This window comes from Doryrhamphus excisus, chromosome 17 (assembly GCF_030265055.1).
Source record: "Doryrhamphus excisus isolate RoL2022-K1 chromosome 17, RoL_Dexc_1.0, whole genome shotgun sequence".
In the NCBI taxonomy this organism is placed as follows: Eukaryota; Metazoa; Chordata; class Actinopteri; order Syngnathiformes; family Syngnathidae; genus Doryrhamphus; species Doryrhamphus excisus.
Window position 1 is genome coordinate 7033117 of NC_080482.1, and position 20163 is coordinate 7053279.

The 20163-nt window shown below is 41.6% G+C and overlaps 2 protein-coding genes and 1 long non-coding RNA gene across 4 annotated transcripts in view; 1 reads left to right on the forward strand and 2 right to left on the reverse strand.

Annotated features, from left to right (window-relative positions):
• si:dkeyp-77h1.4 (uncharacterized) lies at window positions 1-17519 on the reverse strand. The gene is made up of 12 exons (XM_058052963.1): window positions 17237-17519; window positions 11955-12018; window positions 10733-10753; window positions 10343-10618; window positions 8337-8457; window positions 7947-8122; window positions 7582-7724; window positions 5976-6123; window positions 5694-5875; window positions 5331-5423; window positions 4796-5252; window positions 1-4715 (listed from the first exon to the last, which is right to left on the reverse strand). Exons 2-12 carry the CDS (start codon window positions 11998-12000, stop codon window positions 4663-4665), a joined length of 1716 nt encoding a protein of 571 aa, XP_057908946.1. The 5' UTR covers window positions 12001-12018; window positions 17237-17519; the 3' UTR covers window positions 1-4662.
• Window positions 15509-20163, forward strand: part of LOC131105144 (uncharacterized) — a 5578-nt gene continuing 923 nt past the window's right edge. The window contains exon 1 of the long non-coding RNA XR_009119882.1: window positions 15509-15589. This is a non-coding gene — a long non-coding RNA (uncharacterized LOC131105144). The remainder of the gene's footprint in view (window positions 15590-20163) is intronic.
• mdc1 (mediator of DNA damage checkpoint 1) overlaps window positions 18779-20163 on the reverse strand; it is a 13634-nt gene continuing 12249 nt past the window's right edge. For both annotated transcript variants that reach the window (XM_058052962.1, XM_058052960.1), the window contains exon 12: window positions 18779-19703. In XM_058052962.1, the coding sequence (XP_057908945.1) occupies window positions 19497-19703 (207 nt within the window). In that variant the 3' untranslated portion in view covers window positions 18779-19496. The remainder of the gene's footprint in view (window positions 19704-20163) is intronic.

A 20163-nucleotide genomic window follows, 5' to 3' on the forward strand; every position in this document is an offset into this window, starting at 1 on the left:
TCATAATTGCCTGTTTATTCTTGGTGCTCTCTGAAGCCATGAAATAGTCAAGATATAAAGATTTTTTTGTTTGTTTTTACAACATATGGACATTGCAGCACTCGTACAGAAACAGACACACATACTGTATAGTGTATTGGCTTTTACAACAGTGGTTGTGTGGTGTTAGTGCAGGGGGGGGAAAACAATAGCTTGAAACAATATGACAACAACAGATTACGCTTCTCTCAGGGTCTATAGCAGCACCTTCTCTGGGGGGAGGGGGGGGGGCAGAGGACCTTAGCGGTTGGCGTAGCAGCTTGAGAAAAATAAAGACAACCTGCTACTATTAATATCTGCTACATGGTACTATTAAAGGCCCCCTACTATGCGTCTCCAAAGCCTGTTTATGAGCAACAAAAGATATTATCTCCGTCAATTGTTGAGGCATAGATATAAGTATAGAAAATGGATGGATGGATGGATGGATGGTGAAAATACTGTAATAGGGGACCTTTAATATGAAATTATTTATATGGTGGGCAAGATGGAGTGCACCACTTGGCTGCAACCAGCAGAGGCACTGTTGATTCAGTCTTCGTTACATCTATAGTCTTCACAATTTGGCAGTGTCCATTTGTCTAGAACAGTGTTTTTCAACCTTTTTTTGAGCCACGGCACGTTTTTTACATTGGAAAAATCTGGCACACCACTATCCAAAAATGTTACAAAATGTCACCATGACTTCACATGTGCATCAATAAGTCTATCGGAGGAACAAGGTAGGTGTTGCCACACGGACCAATATTACATGGCTCTGCCAGTCTTTACACCACAGACACTCGACAGTAGCCACGTTTTCCAAATGACCTTTCGGGAAGCAATGGTATCCATGGAAAGGAATATTCCAATCTCTTGTTTACATGCACCGTGAAAATCAAACAGAATAGTCAATGGGTCATGTGCGGTAAAACGTAAATATCAACGTCACGTGATACCGGTTTCCCCGAGTTTTTCTTTCACTTGTTGGAATAACTCTGTATTGTCAATTTTTCTTCTGTCCAGTCTTAAAATTTAGTTTGAATCAAAAACAAACTTTGCTTAGCAGTCCAATGCCGATTGTTCGCCTCCATTTTTAAAACTGAAGAACGTCTGGAGTTGCATGTTACGTTATATCATATCCGCATGCGCTGAAGGAACGCACCCGGGATCAATCTTGCTAATATTTTATAATTAAACTCAGGACATGTTTTATATAGATGTATATTTTCTTTTTTAATAAAACCGGACTTGTGAATGGCGTATAGAAGGGTTCAGATTCTGTTTCACAGATGGCGGTAATGCACACGAAAGCTGCTTGCCAACCGCCAATAAACAACAGAAGAAGAAAAACACCACGAAGAAGAACGCACCCTGACAAATTTCCGTTTGAGCGGGTACAAGATACTTGAATTGGATTGGTTAAAGGAATATTCCACCCCTGTTCAATTCTTTCCGTTTGAGCAAATATACCAAACGCAATTGGAATATTTGGGTCCATATATTCATGGCTATTGACATAATATTTGCAAATGATGATTAATCAATGTTAACTATAAAAAGTGATATTGGATAATTCCTCACGGCACACCTGACGGTTTCTCAAGGTACACTAGTGTGCCGCAGGCACAGTGGTTGAAAATCACTGGTCTAGAACATGTAGTGGCCAAATATGGCGGTCATCGGTGCAAACTTTACCCCCAGAAAATTGCAGATGTACCTTATGTTTTGGCTTGTGAGTATTATGTAATATGTACGTAAACACACCGGTAACAGACAGAAAAGAAGCCCGTCGATCCAATACATTGACAACACTAAAAATAAAAGTAAACAACAACATTTAGTGTTGTTTTTTTTACATCTGTGAGCACATTAACACTCATAACTTGTGGAACATAGCACTTGCTTTTCTTCACACACATCGACACCTCGCGCACACACACAACACACACACACACATACACACACACACAGATGAAAGTGCACTAAACACAAGCATGTATTACAGGCAAAACACACACATCTTTATCACTGCTGTGATGAACACACCCACACATATACTGTATATAAAGTGTACGATGACAAAAAAGCCTGCATGTTTTCTGTGGCCATGCTGCATTCAGTGGCATCAGGTACATTTGAACACAACATGGGAATACTGCGAGCAAGCTTGCAATAATATCAGATAACCCTGAAAACAGCGGATATAGACTCTATACATGTCATTGCTTACCTTTTAAATCAGCTTGATGCATTAGTGTGTATTAGTTGGTATAGTATAGCATGAGAGAGAGATATTTTTAAATATTCCGATTGGTGAGAAATTTTAATTCTTCTTTATTTTTTTTTAGTATGATACAATAACCATTCCATACACAAAATTTAATTAGCGGGTTAATAAAGGGCTTTTACACATGCATTATGTACAAGGCTGGAGTGTGTGTTCGCATCTTTGTTCCACTGATTAATTAATTAGTTAGTTAATTTTAGCCAGAATGCGAGGCTTTTGTCCATTCATAGAACACAGTTGGCCATTAAGCATAGAGGCACCATTTGTATTACATATTTTTGAGTCGATCAGTTTGTATTTAGGAACCTTCAGGTAAATATTATGGCTTTAGTATGTAAATGCTGAATTATTGTCTCATATTCTTTCTTACTTTCCGTATTTCACTGATCTATAATTGTTCTTTTTCTGTGCTTCTACTATTAATCCTTTTTTTTTTGGTCAATATCAATATCAATACACCCAAATCGGACAGTCATTATTTTTTCATGAGGTAGAGGCATGTGTTAGTCACATGACTACACACATATCTGGAGCAAGATTGTGTTAACTGAATAAACTGGATAAACTGGAGCGATGACAAAATACTATTTTGGATACATTGAATAGGTCATTTGCAGGAGGGGGGGGGTTCCCAACCAGTCGGGTGTGGTCAGGGCTGAGCCAGGTCAAATGTAGAAGTCATTATCAATATAGAAATAATGTGTTATTATGTAATATACAAGCACTGGCCTTTGTCACCCGCATAAACTGCATGTATTTGTATTTTTTTGGCACTAATGGATACATTAATGGCGTTAATGGAGGGTCGTTAATTATTTGTGTGTTCTGTTATGCTTTTTGAATACATCTTAAAGGGGCGGAACTGAAAAACTATAATTATTTTAGTCGAAATGGTTGAGAACCCCCTGAGTTACAATATAAAGGATGACTTGTCTGGGTTTTTTTTTAAAGAAAAATAAAGCCTAAAAGAAGCAACAACAAGTAAAAGGGAATAACAAAAATAATAAAACAAATATTGTAATTGATCACCCAAAAAACCAACAGACCAATCAGCATCCTTTGAGGTGTGTTTTAGATTGGATAGTACAAGCGTGTAAACAACAACGGCCTAGCATGGCTTAGCGATGACTGCGGTTTTATCGGAAACGGGACAACATGGCTTCATGACCTTCATATTTCATTTACAATACTAAACAAAACACACTTTTGATGCATTCTTCAAAAAAATATGAAGGATTATATATACTATATCATATCATATTATCATATCTCAGTGCACCACTTTTTTTCTGTGATAAAATTGCGGGAAAACACTAAATGAGGACACTCAATAAGTGATAAGCGACTGACATCATGGTAATCAATCAATATCTGTTGTTGGTATAGCGATACGGTGCCATGAGAGATAGTGATCAATATACAGTATATATGTATATATATTATATATAGAGATATTTGTGTAATTTGTTCATTATTTATGCCATACTCTGTTATAAATAAAAACAAATATTAGGTTTAATCACAGTCCTGTAAAAACACAATATTTCCTATTTCCCAGTAGCCGTGAATGCAGCATTTAACTAACAGTGGCGATGGTATAATGGCTGTGTTTGAAAGTTCTACATAACATATTGTTTGGTAAATGTGATTGCATATCATGTTAACGTGGGGTGATGTTGACATCAAAAAAGAGCTGCTTTTTTTTGTTGTTGTTGTTTTGCATATTTTGCATGCTAGTAAGTAAATAGGCATTCAGTGTTACGGTGAGGCCAAATAGTAGATGTTTTAGTGAAATACCTTATGTGTACTTTGTAATTGTAAACTCTGCAAAGGATTTCATTTGCAGTCTGGCACTTTTCTTTTTACATCTTATAAAAGATAAAAGGCTGCAAGAAATGTGCAGCTAAAGCGGGGCACACACATAAAAACAATATGAACGATGATAAAATTGAATTGAAACTTCCTTATCTGCTCCAAAAATGATACAAATATATGTTAATAAACATTTTCCAGATATACACGTTCAATATTTAATACACCGAGGTTAGATGTTCGGCACTTTACTGCCACTCGTCATTAAAACATGGGTTATACTCTACGTGTGTGTACCCCACTTTAGATGTCTAACAATCCAAAGGTTTCTGTGAGATAAAATAATATTAACTTTAAGATATTAATAACTTTACACACTGCTCTGCACTGTTGGTTTAGAAAGTGATGGTGCACGGTGATGATCTGCAGGGTGAGGTTCCCCTTGGGTATTTGTAGGGTATCCTATAGTTCTAAAGTGGTGGTGATGGTGGGATCTTCGTATTTACCCACTTTGGTTCAACCCCGGATTCACTTCGCTCTTTTTAGGCGGTACCTCCGATAAGATCCGCTTGATCCGGGCCTGGCTCGGGTGTGCCTGTGTTGGTAAATTAGAGACGTGGTTATTAAATGTAGTAAAAGGATGATTATTTGATGGGACTTAATGTCATGACGTACAATTTGGGACGGGTTCCGGTGGTGTCGGCACGGAGTTCTCGATTGGATCAGTTGCAAAGGGAATGTTATTGGATTCTGGTGCTGCCGGGCTGGTGGCTTTTAGGGTGGCAGCAGGTTTCTGATCAGCTGGACTGACGGCATTCATGGGTTCCGGACTTGAGGCTGGACTGGGTTTTACGTCTGCTGGTTTGGGCACGTCCAAGTTAACTGACTGATGATCGGGGGTCTTCTTGATCTCGGGGACGGCTTTGGTTTCAGCTAGTGGGCTTGCTTTTACTTCCATAGCGGCCGGTGATTTGGTCTCCGGGGGAACAGAGATGCTCACAGCCTCCGAGTCAGGGATTTGGTCCGGGGCGTCAGTGTCAGTGTCCAGGGGGAGAGCGGTGTTAAAACCAACACCGGAATCACTGGTATCGAGGTTACCAATGCCGACCTCTTTAGAAGACACCTCCAGACCCTGTATCCATAAAATCAATAGATGAGAATCCTGGGAATACATTAATTATTCCTGATTCCTGGTCCTTAAACGTCTTACTTTAATGTCCACTTCAGTGCTCTGAGATTTCTCTGTGTTGTCCGCCTGGGAATGCTTGGATTCCTCGCTAAGTTTGGTGATGTTCTTTACCACCTTTGAAATGAAAATGAAACCAAAATACTTACATTCAACCTTTTTATTATTGTTTCTATTCATAGTCCCTCACTATAACGTGGTTCAAATATCGCTCCCTCACTATGACTATGGCCTATTATTAGTCCAAAAAAATTTTTTTTCTCCCAACAATTATACTTATTTTTGTTTAAAACAAAGAAAAAGTGACTTCACTGCTATATTCTTGTTTTTCTCCCCATTTAGGCCAAGATAAATAGCATCCCCAGCTATTTAAACAGTCTGTCCAACCTGTCTGAAGGCTTCTCCCTCGTCTTCCTTGCCAGCATTCTGGGCAATCTTTTCCAAGGCGGCGGCCCTCTTGGCCCTCTTCTTGACTTTGATCAGGCAGGACAGCAGGCAGGCCAGCAGGAGGAAGACCAGCAGGCCCAGTAGGGCGATGATGGCCACATAAAGAGATTCCAACTTGTAGGCTGCAAAGAGTCAATAAGAAAAGACTCAGAAGTCAATAAGCCAACTGAACTTTCTTGTACTTTTTTCTTGTACTTCCTGACAAAATCGGTTGACTCTTACGTTTGAGTTCCAAGTGGACGTTGGACACAGGGAATCCCAGAATGTCAGTAACTTTGAACAGACCTTCATCAGAACGCTTGACCTTCTCCAAGATGACCTGTGAGCCCTCCAAGGACAGGCGGCCCTCAAAGCCCAGCTCTGTTTGGGCCTACAGTCAAACCACATGTATTCTTTTTATACAGCGTATATGCTCACTGATTACATTACATACATATTGAGATCCAATGCAAGAATATTAAAAAATACATTTTTGTGTTCATGTTCTCCCCGTGCATGCGTGGGTTTTCTCCGGGTACTCCGGTTTCCTCCCACATTCCAAAAACATGCTAGGTTAATTGGAAACTCCAATTTGTCCATAGGTATGAATGTGAGTGTGAATGGTTGTTTGTCTATATGTGCCCTGTGATTGGCCTCTCGCCCAAAAGACAGCTGGGATAGGCTCCAGCACTTCCCGCGACCCTCGTGAGGATAAGCGGTAGACAATGAATGAGTGAAGGAATTTTTGTGTGGCCAACATACTAACCACTTGTCCACCGTGCAGGCTATTCATGTCACTTAATTCCCATACTATGAGTTTTTTCTCATAACATTACAACTTAATTTTTCTAGCTGAGATATACCTATGTTTTTATGATATCAGTTTAATTTCTGGTAAACATAAACTTTATTTCCTTAAGATAAATTGTTTTCCTCTTAAAAACACAACTTATTTACTGTAATATTAGGACATTTTTTTCATAAAAGTGCAACTTCATTCATTCATTAATTTCTACCGCTTATCCTCACTAGGACAGCAGGTGGTGCTGGAGCCTATCCCAGTTGAGGCGAGAGGCGGTGTACAGTCTAGACTGGTCGCCAGCCAATCACAGGGCACATATAAACAAACAACCATTCACACTCACATTCATACCTATGGACAAATTGGACAATTTGGAGTCGCCAATTAACCTAGCATGTTTTTGAATGTGGGAGGAAACCGGAGAAAACCCACACATGCACGGGGAGAACATGCAAACTCCACACGGAGATGGCTGAAGGTGGACTCAAACTCGGGTCTCCTAGTTGTGTGGCCTGCGCACTAACCACTTGTCCGCCATGCAGCCAGAAGTTCATCCAGCATGCAGCCAGAAGAAATTTTGATAATATTATTAATATATATATATTTAATATTATATATATATATATATATATATATATATATATATATATATATATATATATATATATATATATATATATATATATATATCATATATATCATATATATCATATATATCATATATAATATTATAAAAAATATAATTTTTCCTCATAAAACTATTTTTTTTGGCCCATCATGTCACTGTTATAATGGGACTTTTCTTGTAAACATTAGACTTTAGCCTTGTAATATTACAACATTTTTTCTCATAAAACTACAACTTTATTCTTGTATTATTACAGCTTTGTCCTCAAAGCAAATACGATTCAGATTAGATGTTTTTCTTGATATAATTTTTAAAAAGTCGTCACAAAAACGTCTTGGAATTAATAATATGATATTTTTCCTACACATTATTATACCATAATGAATGATAATAAATACATTAAAAAAAGAGGTAATTACATGTGTAAATTCCCCTTTATCCATGAGCAGGCGGGGTGTGTGGTCAGTATCAGGGCTGTAGTACAAGTGTACCAAGGAGCTGTTGAGTATCAGGTTTATTTTCAGTTTTTCCCCATGAAGCAGGTTCTCAAAGTTCTGGTGCTCTGAAACAAAACATGTGGGGGGGGGGGCACATGAGATGACAGGAAATGAAGCCACGCATCACACGCTTCAGCCAGGACGCACGTTGCTGCGAATCACTTTATGCTGTTAGAGACCATCACCGCTTTCGGAAGCCATTACGGCCAGCGGGAAAGACGACAACATAACAATAAGAGTGTAATGGCGCCATTGTGATTGTGTCATCACTTTTACTTTGCACTCACCGATGACTTGGAGACAAACTTTCCTCTTGATACTGCCTCGGGCGTCCCTGATGGTGTAGCTACCCTCGTCCGCCCCCGTCGCTGTCTTCAGGAGGACATGGTGTTCATTGACGCTGATCCGACCCTGGTAGCCTTCTCTGGCCACGCCCGTGCTTGTCAGCAGCACAAGGGCGGGTCTGCAAAAGAAGGTTGATTCGCTTTTGTCAGTAGTAAACAGCAGAGTACACCTGTCATATTGAGGTACAACACATTTTGTAGTAGTAATAATAATACTTAGATCATGCCATAGTACATGAAAATATGTGCTGCAGATTACAAATGGCCGCTGGCTGGACTTTAGACATGTCTGACGTTATTATCATTATATTGTCAGGTGTAACAGGAGTATACCTGGCTGTCAGGTTGGCCTCCACCGCGCTGGGCTTGTACTCCAAAGTGATGGGGGCCGTCACCCCCAACAGTGCAATACGGTAATTTTCCCCATATTTAACGGTCTGCTCGTTAGTACAATCTAGGAAGTAAAAGCAGAGTTTTTGGCACTTTAGTGAAAGGAAGCAGGGTGAATAATTACAGTGTACAGCAAAGTGCCTGGCTATTAAGTAGGAACGAGTGACAGAGTAAGACATCACTAGTCGAGGCAAGAAAGAGAATGAAGAGGGGTGGAAAAAGCTTGACAGATGCAGCAAAAAAAAAAAAAAAAAAAGGGAACAGATTTTCAAGAAGTGAGGGAGCACTGATCCAGAAATGTCAGTCCTAGAATTAGGGAGGAAGTAAAGACAGCAGGGAAGGCAGAAGAGTGGGCTGTTGCTTAAAGAGCTGCATAATTACTAGCTGGCAGCTCCACGGAGAGAAGACACACGATCACAACAAACATACACACCTCCTCATCAGCTGGCAACACACCACACACTCCATATGGCACAGCTTCCACATATTACTGCACTACGGCCGCCTTTATCCACGCTTGGTTTCAACCCACTGCTGCCCTCCATGCTTGAATTCATCTCCCATTTTGCTTATTTTTGTGTCTTCTTTCATGTTAACAGTAATATGTGTTTGGAGCCTGTTTATGGGCATCGAACAAGTAAAACCTATCATCTCCCTCACTTGTTTGCTCTACTGTTGCACGCTCAAATCATAGCTTTGAAGTTCAATCATTCACGGGCATGCTGGAGACTATTCCATTCATTTTTTAGCTAAGATATCAGTTTCATTTCTGGTTAACATAAACTTTATTCCCTTAAGATATTTTTTTTTCCTCTTAAAAACACAACTTCTTTACTATTCATTCATTTTCTTATCCTCACGAGGGTGGCGGGGGGTGCTGGAGCCTATCCCACCTGTCTTCAGGTGAGAGGCGGGGTACACCCTGGACTGGTCGGCAGCCAATCACAGGGCACATATAGACAAACAACCATTCACACTCACATTCATACCTATGGACAATTTGGAGTCGCTAATTAACCTAGCATGTTTTTGGAATGTGGGAGGAAACCGGAGTACCCGGAGAAAACCCACGCATGCACGGGGAGAACATGCAAACTCCACACAGAGATGGCTGAGGGTGGAATTGAACACGGGTCTCCTAGCTGTGAGGTCTGCGCGCTAACCACATGACCACCGTGCTTTAATACTGTAATATTAGGACTTTTTTTTTTTATAAAAGTGCAACTTCATTCATTCACTATTTTTCTACCTCTTATCCTCACTCGGGTCGCAGGGGTGCTGGAGCCTATCCCAGCTGTCTTCAGGCGAGAGGCGGGGTAGACCCTGGACTGGTCGCCAGCCAATCACAGTGCACATTTAGACAAACAACCATTCACACTCACATTCATACCTTTTTGGAATGTCGGAGAAAACCGTAGTACTCGGAGAAAACGCACGAGGAGAACATGCAAACTCCACACAGAGATGCTTGAGGGGGGGAATCTAATCCGGGTCTCCAAGCTGCGTGGCCTTGTTTGCTCTACTGTTGCACGCTCAAATCATAGCTTTGAAGTTCAATCATTCACAGGCATGCTGGAGCCTATCCCAGCTGTCTTGGGGTGAGAGGCGGGGTACACCCTGGACTGGTCGCCAGCCAATCACAGGGCACATATAGACAAACAACCATTCACACTCACATTCATACCTATGGACAATTTGGAGTCGCCAATTAACCTAGCATGTTTTTGGAATGTGGGAGGAAACCAGAGAAAACCCACGCACGCACAGGGAAAACATGGAAACTCCACTTGGAGATGCCCGAGGGGGGACTCGAACCCGGGTCTCCAAGCTGCGTGGCCTGTATGTTACCCACTCAACCACTGTGTAGTTGCTTTAAGTTATAAACTAATAACTTCCTTCCTCATGGACATGACTCAACCCTAGCTAGATGAGCTTAAGGTCAGCCTTACCTCGAACTATAAGAGTGATGCGTCTGACGTCCTCTGGGTTATCTGGGTTCTTTACGGTGTACACCCCCTCTTCTCCTTCGCCCACAGCGTCGATGATAAGGTACCTGAAGTGGGTGTTAAATTTGGCCCTGTTGTTGACCACCTGGCCGCCCCGCATCAGGACCACATCCGGGGAGCGTGGAGCCGACCTATTGTGAAAAATCACCTCCAGGTTGTGGGCGTGCAGCATGATGTGGAAATCCTCACCGTGGAACAACTTTATAGTTTCCTCATTGACTGGTTCCAAGCAGGGATGAAAGGTCAATACACAGTCATTATTGTCAAAATACACAGCAACAGAAGATACTGCATAGTAAAGCACAAGGGAATGTACGTGCTTGTCGTACTTACCTTTTCCAGAGACTGACAGAACTGTGGATGGAAATAACGTACATTATCACATACTACAGTATTAATTGTCCCTGTACCCTAGAAACCGGCCATGAATGATACGGGAAAAAGGCCGAAATGATACTGTGTCAAAGCCCAGGGCAGTGATACTGATAAAATATAGAGTTTAACCATGTCCAGTATCAGCCCCCGTAGCTGTCCACTCAGAGCGCGCTGCTCTGGTATCGTGCCCGTGAAACAACCAATCAGAGAACAGCGCACGAGCGTGAACACACAGCGTTTGTTTTGCTGCCGTCTGTGCTCTGTCAACATGTCAGCGGTTAAATAGTAAATAGTATAGTAAATATTAGTATAATAGTAAATATTAAATAGTATGTGATAATAAGCTCATGATTAAATAGTATGTGATCATAAGATCATCACATGGTTTGTCTGGTATCAGGCCCAGTATCATGCATGATACCTGGCCTGATACCAGACAAACCATGTGATAACCGAAAATGAGTGCTATGTTGTTGTAGCCTTACACTGCTAACACGCTAGTACATTACAATGGAAAGAAAAAGATACCATCTTTACAAGTACAATGGAGTCTGTAAAGTCGATTGTACAAAAATATTCTGAAAAGGATGTACTATATTGTATGAGTGATGTTTACAACTTTCAAAAACACAACAAAAATGGGTGTTATTGTTTAAATTATTAATTATTATCTATTTATCTAGTTTTTGGTTCACTTACTTCAAATTACGAATTATTTTAATTTTATTTTTCATGAAATTCAAGCTAATGGCTGAACTGGAGGCTTGAAATTGTGTACCAAAACACTAGGGAAGAGAGCAAAGAACATTCTTGGTGACTAGCTATTTAGCTTCCTGTGTAGCAGTAGTGAACAATAACAGCATCCAGATCATTAATACACTGTAGGTCAGTGGTTCCAGAAGCTTTGATCCACATTTAAAAAAAACATAAACCTTTTTTTAATCTTCATTAACTTGAAATATTTTATTTATATTTAAGTAATGAATTCATTTTATAGTCAGTAATTCTGGTTCAAAAATTAGTATCAGTCAAATTTGAATAGGTTTTCCATGAGCACTGATACATTTATAAGTATTTGTCCAATATAGCTTTTATTGCAATGGTTTGAAGTTTTACAATTGCAATTCCTATTCCCAATGTTTCCTGTGGGAAAAATACTGAAAATCTCTTTCTTTCCTACCTGTGGCAAGCAGAAAAGTGAGTGTGACCACACTGGCTGTCCTCATCCTGGCTCTATACGGTACCTACAGAAAAAAAACAGGACATAATCCAAATCTGATTATTTATGAATGTGTTGAACTAAGAGATAATTGTTGCTCTCTTGTAGCTAAATACGGTAGTTAGAACATTAAAAAACATTCAGCAGTGTAGGAGAAAAATATCCAATATCATGACATCACCTGATGATGGTAGAGCATCCACACACTGTGACATAAACCGCATTCTAAGTGCATTATTACATTGTGCAGCATCACAAATGAAGGGAAGTGGAAAGCAAGACGGATCAAATAAAGCCCAGTCTTAAGATTAAATATCATTTCTAATGTCCTGAGACTGAGTCATTGTTCAAATATGGCCATGTACTCTAAAAAAAAGGGACATTGATCCTCAGTGAAGAAGAAAGGTCAACAACAGGAGACGTAATATCATTACTTTACTGCAGCGTTAGATCCCTCTGCTGAAAACAAATGCTCAAGTCTCAGTGTCAGAGCTTGAATATGGATATTTAAATGTAGCTACTAAATAAATATGATCAGTTTTCAGTATTTCAAATCAGCGGGGTGCAAAAAAAAAATCTGTCCCTTAGGGGGCATGACAGAAAATAACTGAGAAGCACTAATCTAATCTAATTTAACCTTTGAACTCTGTGGCTTCCTCCCATATTTATGGCTAAATTTGAATATTTACTTCAGAAATACTACAATAATCAGTGAGTAAACAGTAGCTTTCTTTTTTGGCAGGTGCTAAATATAAGCTATCAGTGCACCCACAATGAGTTGGTCAACCCATTGCAAATCGCAGGAGGTTATTATACGTATATAACAATATAACTCAAATTCACTCAAAAGGTGTACCTCATTAAAACACGTACCAATATGAGATTAAAATGAAAATAACTCTTTTAAAGTTTTCCCCTAATGCATTCTGTCTTGAGCAATGCATTCATTTGAGGCACTGCAATGACGTCAGCCTCCCTCTGGGCTCCTCTGTCGTCAATCCATTTACTATGCTGCCTGTCCTCCAATGAAATGCGTTGCTCAACCAAAATACAACTTTATTTTAAAACTTTGTATATATTTATTAGGTACAGCTTTTTAGTGTTAAGTTGCTGTGTGATGAGTTTAGTGTTCTTAGGAAGATGACACCGTCAGACTGTTATATTGACTCCCTGCAATTTCCAGTGGGTCGACAAGCTCGCCCTGAGTTTTTTTTTTAATAACCGGAGTACCAAGAGAAAACCCACGCACGTTGAGAACATGGAAACTCCACAGAGATACCCAAGCGGAGATTTGAACCCAGGTCTTCCCGATCTCCGGATTCGACAGTAACTATTGAAAGGAAATGTTCATACCACATTATTATCTAGTTAATTAGCTACGGCATGGAAAAAACACAAAGCAATCATCATTGTTTTGTGTTTCTTGTAATAGCAGAAGTTAGTTCTAGTCCAATTTTCCTACTTCATGAAGTGGCCATTGAATGATGTTTGATGTTTGTTTCTTTTGGAGGGCGGCACGGCGGTCGTGTGGTTAGCACGCAGACCTCACAGCTAGGAGACCAGGGTTCAATTCCACCCTCGGGCATCTCTGTGTGGAGTTTGCATGTTCTCCCCGTGCATGCGTGGGTTTTCTCCTTGTACTCCGGTTTCCTCCCACATTCCAAAAACATGCTAAGTTAATTGGCCACTCCAAATTGTCCATAGGTATGAATGTGAGTGTGAATGGTTGTTTGTCTATATGTGCCCTGTGATTGGCTGGCCACCAGTCCAGGGTGTACCCCGCCTCTCACCCCAAGACAGCTGGGATAGGCTCCAGCACCCGCCGCAACCCTCGTGAGGAAATGAAAAGCGGTAGAAAATGAATGAATGAATGAATGTTTCTTTTGGCTTTTTCCCAATTACGGAGTCGCCACAGTTGATCTTTTTGATCCGCATACTGATTTTTGGCTCGAGCCCTTTATATTCCGAATGCCCTTCCTGACAAATAGCGATGGTGCTTACTAGTGGAGAGTCGAACCCAAGGCCGAAACGCTAACCATTACACCACGGCGGGCTCCAGGGAGTGATTTTGATGATGGACATTAATAGCTCTAAGAAGGCCTCGGATTGTGTTGAGCACTTGTGAGCTTCCCTGGTACACACTGCTAAATAAATACTCACTGGGGTCATCATTAATCCTGCATGCAAATGTCATCAGACAGAACAATTGTCGCCTGCAGCCATAGGCGTTTCATTAAAGCGGTGCGGTAGCGGCGGAGTGACTTGTTGGCTGCTTTGTGATGATGCTGAGTGTGCAACATCACAAGGGGTCCACCTCAGTGAACACGCAGTGCCCACACCGATGTGCCCACCGTAGCCATCCTTTGGGGCGTGAAGCTGCACAAGCACACACACACACAAAGCACAACAAATGTACCATCTGCCATTTTCTCTCCCTGCCTCCCTCAATGCATGCATGCATGCATGCCCTCCTTTGGCCTCCATCATTCTTCTTCCCACTTGTATCTGCCTTTCTCACATCTTCAAGTACCCCACAGTGGCCAGACACAGTGTGTTCCGTATCACCCGTCCTCCATTATTATTTTCATCGCTCTCCCTTCCTTCTTTAACGCCATCCACCATATCCGACTCTGATAATCAAAGCCTGTGTTCCTTCAAAACATCTACAAGCACAGGCAGATCATTGTCCATCGCTTTAAAGAGGCGGAAATGCCTTTAGTGACTGCTGATGTGTGTGTGTGTGTGTGTGTACAAAGCTACCTCTGTCTGACCCCACAAATGGAAAAGTGGAAGAAGGGATGGTTGTGATAATCACTTTGATTCAGTGTCTTGAAGCAGTTGGTTACTTGCTTTCAACCAATAGAGGTGCTGTTGAACTAGTTAGCTATCTAAAGAGGAACATAACACCAGCATCACAGGTCATTTCTGCTTAATACGACACTGGCATGGAAACAGGAGTCCATAACATCCCGGGCAGCATTTTCCGAATCAATTAAAAGATTCATAAGCATGTCATAAGTCATAAAATTATTAGATTTAATTGTACTGACTGGGGCAGCACGGCGGTCGAGTGGTTAGTGCGCAGACCTCACAGCTAGGAGACCCGGTTTCAATTCCACCCTCGGTCATCTCTGTGTGGAGTTTGCATGTTCTCCCTGTACATGTGTGGGTTTTCTCCGGGGACTCCGGTTTCCTCCCACATTCCAAAAACATGCTAGGTTAATTGGCGACTCCAAATTGTCCATAAGTATGAATGTGAGTGTGAATGGTTGTTTGTCTATATGTGCCCTGTGATTGGCTGGTGACTAGTCCAGGGTGTACCCCGCCTCTTGTCCGAAGACAGCTGGGATAGGCTCCAGCACCCCCGCCACCCTCGTGAGGATAAGCGGTAGAAAATGAATGAATGAATGAATGAATGAATTGTACTGACTGTCTTTAACCTTACAAATACTGAGTCCTGCATTGCTCCACCCACGGACGCATCTGATTGGCTTAGCAAGTCCCAGCACATTAGTGGCAAAGAAATCAGAAGCGGACATTGTCCACACACGGCAGAGAGAAACATTTTTACTCGTGTGGAGCAAACAAATGTCAAGGTAAACACGGAAAACTCTCTAGAATTGTAATAAACTTCCCAGTGCTCTATATCTCAAAACTACTAATGTTAGTGAGCAGCAGAATAGCATAAGAGTGAAGTAAACGTTAGCGCTAGCTCTGCTAGCATGTAGTACTTCCCAACATGTCTGACTTACTTGATAGAAGGTTGCTGCTAATGTCAACGGTCAAAACAGTCTGAGATAGTGGTATTTTTTTTTTTAAATCAATTAACTTCTATCTAATCTTCTCTTTTATAAGAGGGAAGCACGCCAAGGTGAAGGCTGGCTAGTTAGCTTACCATAACATTAGCTTGCTAGTCTGGCTCTGTGTCTGACTATTAGAAATGGGGAGAAGGCATTTAATATGGAGTGTGTACATGTACAGCTCACAACTACTACAATTATGTAACATTAAGAGCAGAATAAAGACAAACGGCCTACCTTCGGACAATTTAGAGTAACCAATTTACCTCACGTGGTACCTCATTTAAACGCACTGTGCGGCCTCATTCTGCCTTTATTCTCATAATATTTCAGTTCTTTTCATACAGTAGAATGAGTTTCTTTTCATGTGGTCGCAATATTCCGATTTCGCGGAGTGGAGAATGCAGCAGGAGAGAGGAAAAAAAGTGTTGGGTTAATCAACATATAGCATGCAAAAAGGTTGATTTTTAGGGCGAGCTAGCTGTGAAAGTGATGAACTAAAGGATGAGACAGGCTCCTTGCACCTGTCACATTCTGTCAAATCAGCCACTTTGAGGAGGATGAGGAGGAGTAGGAGGGGGGGGGGCAATATAGAGTCATTAACACCCAGTATATTATTATTGACCAAACTGAAGCACGGTTACACACACACACACTCACGCAGTGATGCGTTATAAGGTGCTGCAAATATAGCCAACAGTGCTATGAGGTTAGTGTTGCAGGCTAGGGTTGCAGTGGTGGCGACACAGGCGGCGGCGGCGGCAGCGAGGGGGAAGTGAGGCAGGATGATGGAGCGTCCTCTCAGCTAATGGAGGCTGTTAAGCCTTTTAAGACTTCACAGAACATATACACAAACACTAAAACACTATAGGAGGTCACGGCTGCTCCGAAACATACAGTGTGAGCATTATTCTAAACGTATACATCTAATCGAGGGACGACACCTTCACAGGTACACCTGAGAGTATTTTGTTTAAATCATATATTACTTTAGTATATACTATATGTCTATATTCTGTAACTATGTAAATTGGGTATGCATGCAAACACTACACAAAATATGTATTGTTAACAACATAAATGCAACATTTGTTTTCCTTACAGTGTACCTAGTGAATTGGACATAATTTCAATTAACAATTGAAAATAATTTTTGTATGTTTTTAAAGCAAATCAGGGAGAAGTGATGTAATTACACCCAACAACACTGCAAAACATACAACACCTAGACTAATATATGATAAACCATTAATTCAACGTCCCAATCTTCTAAAAAAAAGTCCAATCCGTCCCGTCCCCTCCACCCTCCAGGGCCCGGGACAGCAGACACACGCACAAGGCGTGAAAAAGCTGCAGAATTTAACCCGTCACGCACCGGCTACATTTGAAGACAAGTCAACCGAACATGAGCACCTATAAGCGGGGAAGAGAACCGGCTCATACCTCGTTAAGGCAGTCTGGATGATGATGACGATGATGCAGGATGCTGGAGGAGGCTGCAGAGGAAGTCCAGCGGTGCTGCTTACGTGGGTCTCCCGGTCTCTCTCCCACTCCCTCCACTTCACGGCTCGCCCTCCTCAAGAGATGCTACTGCTTCTGCGGCTGCACTCGGCGACTCCGGCTCAACATTTGGAAGACGTTCAAAATATGCCGAGCACTCGGAAACACTCGGCTCTTGTCGGGAAAGATCGGACACCAACAAACCAATCCCCTCTCCTTCCCTCCTTTCACGACACCCACGTTTGTGTGACACGACCCGAAAACAGAGTCGATATTAAGGCGGGAGCTCGTTTCGATTGTGGCGTCATTATGGAAAGATGTTTACAAATGAAATTGGAAGAAGCTAAATTAGTTAAATGTCAATGGATCAACTGAATGATGTCATTCATTCATTCATTCATTTTCTACCGCTTATCCTCACGAGGGTCGCAGGGGTGCTGGAGCCTATCCCAGCTGTCTTCGGGCGAGAGTCGGGGTACACGCTGGACTGGTTAAAAAAAGCATAATACAAATATTAAATATGACATTAAATTAATGTTAATGTGCAACAGTGCTTACATATAAAACACAATACTGCATGTTAAACATATTTCATACTTCCTATAGATTTCTAAAAACATTCATTCATTCATTCATTCATTTTCTACCGCTTTTTCCTCACAAGGGTCGCGGGGGTGCTGGAGCCTATCCCAGCTGTCTTCGGGCGAGAGGCGGGGTACACCCTGGACTGGTGGCCAGCCAATCACAGGGCACATATAGACAAACAACCATTCACACTCACATTCATACCTATGGACAATTTGGAGTCGCCAATTAACCTAGCATGTTTTTGGAATGTGGGAGGAAACCGGAGTACCCGGAGAAAACCCACGCATGCACGGGGAGAACATGCAAACTCCACACAGAGATGGTCGAGGCTGGAATTGAACCCTGGTCTCCTAGCTGTGAGGTCTGCACGCTAACCACTCGACCGCTGTGCCACCCTTCTAAAAACATATTATATACAAATATATCCTAGATTCACCTAGAGCCCATTAACCTCATTGATTTTCTACTGCTTATCCTCACGAGGGTCGCGGGGGTACTGGAGCCTACCCCAGCTGTCGTCAGGTACACCCTGGACTGGTCGCTAGCCAATCACAGGGCACATATAGACACACAACCATTCACACTCACATTCATACCTATGGACAATTTGGAGTCGCCAATTAACCTAGCATGTTTTTGGAATGTGGGAGATGGCCGAGGGTGGGATTGAACTCTGGTCTCCTGGCTGCGAGGTCTGTGTGCTAACCACTCAAATGCCGTTCAGCCGCACCTTAACCTAAAAATAAAAACTAAAAATCATCAAAAAAAAGATTAAATTAAACAAAAAAGGCAGGTCATATTTCTGTTTTTATACATTAACCAGTAAGATACGTAAGTCGCCGGTAGATTCCTATATCCTGCTTAATTTTATATCTCCCAGCCCCCTGCTTATATATTCCACAGTGCAACATATGATAGACAGACACAGAAACTATTTAATGATTTCAGTTGCAAGGTGGACATATACGTAGATGCATGGTTGGAAGCTTCACACGTCTTTCTTTAAAAGGCAGATGATGATAGTGATACATGTAAGAGTGCAGTTCTTGCCACATCCGCAAACAGGGGGAGTGACGTATGCAGTTAAAAAGGCTTTGGATGATTGCACAGCAAGGACAAACTACATAAGATATTGATGAGGAAGCAGCGTCAGCCTCCTCGGCTGCGCGGCTTCCGTACATGGTTAATAGGACTGCATGGGGCCTTAATGGAGCTAGTTGGTGGTGGTGAATGGAGACTGTGGACACTCTGCTATCTTCATTATCATCATCATCTTGGTGTATAAAAAGGCACTTCTTATGTCGAGAGCTTGCCGAAATCCACCCCTTGTTTGGTAAACATGATTTATACACTCGCGCTTCAACGTGTGATTACAACGAGCCTCCAGTAAAACGGATGTTAAGCAATGTTAATTCCTGCTCTGAACGTTTGAGGTGGGGCAGAGAGGACAGGGATAATGAACAGGTCGTTAGTCCCATCTGGCACGGTATAAATAATGCTTGTTTAAAAAGTACTTAAGTACGTAAGTACTTGTCAACAGGATGGAGGGGATGGTAGGTTTGAAAGTAAAAGGGATGCTCGAGGAGGAGGCTGAGTCACTTCCTGATCGGGGATGCTACGTCTTCTTCCTGCTCCGCCCTTTTCCGCCTGTAGCAGGCTGCAGGGTATCAAGCGGGCCCGATAGTTTGTGCGTGTCGAAGTCCAGTTTGTACTGCAGGATCCCAGAGAGGATGAACTCTGCCGAGACGACTGGGAACGATGCCAAGGCGGCGGCGCGACACAGCGGCCAGTCCTCCTCGCAGGAGATCACAACAGTATTAGGCTGAGGAGGGACACGAAAATAAACAGTTTTAGACATCCATTTAGAACTACAGTGAAGCCCTGAGGGGGAATATGTTTTCCCATGGTAAATCATGTAAACAGGGTCAAACTGTCACCGCCATAAAAACTTTAATAACTGGACAGGCATGTTTTACGTAGGAAGGGGCATGACAATAAAAGTAATAATATAAGTGTCAGAAACAGTCAGACAAATTTGAGTGTCATAATGTTGAGTATATTTCTTAAATTAAACCTTCATGCGACAGTTTTTTCAAGAAAATATTCAGTTTTGATATAACTGTTTCAAACGGGTGTAGCTTGAAAACGGCTAGAGATAAAAGCATACTGTAAATGGGAAAAATCATCAGTATGACTCAAAGTTTGTGATGGGAATAAATTCACTAATCTAATTTGCATATTATGACATCACCAGGCTGAGAAATCTTAAGGGTTGAATTGCT

Excerpts from the sequence above, each read along its gene's own strand:
- si:dkeyp-77h1.4 (XM_058052963.1), bottom strand. The coding sequence starts at position 12,000 with ATGAGGACAGCCAGTGTGGTCACACTCACTTTTCTGCTTGCCACAG. Across the intron at positions 10,754-11,954 it reads CACTTTTCTGCTTGCCACAG|TTCTGTCAGTCTCTGGAAAA; the intron begins GTAGGAAAGAAA and ends TTCCATCCACAG. Across the intron at positions 5,876-5,975 it reads CGTCCACTTGGAACTCAAAC|CCTACAAGTTGGAATCTCTT; the intron begins GTAAGAGTCAAC and ends GACTCTTTGCAG.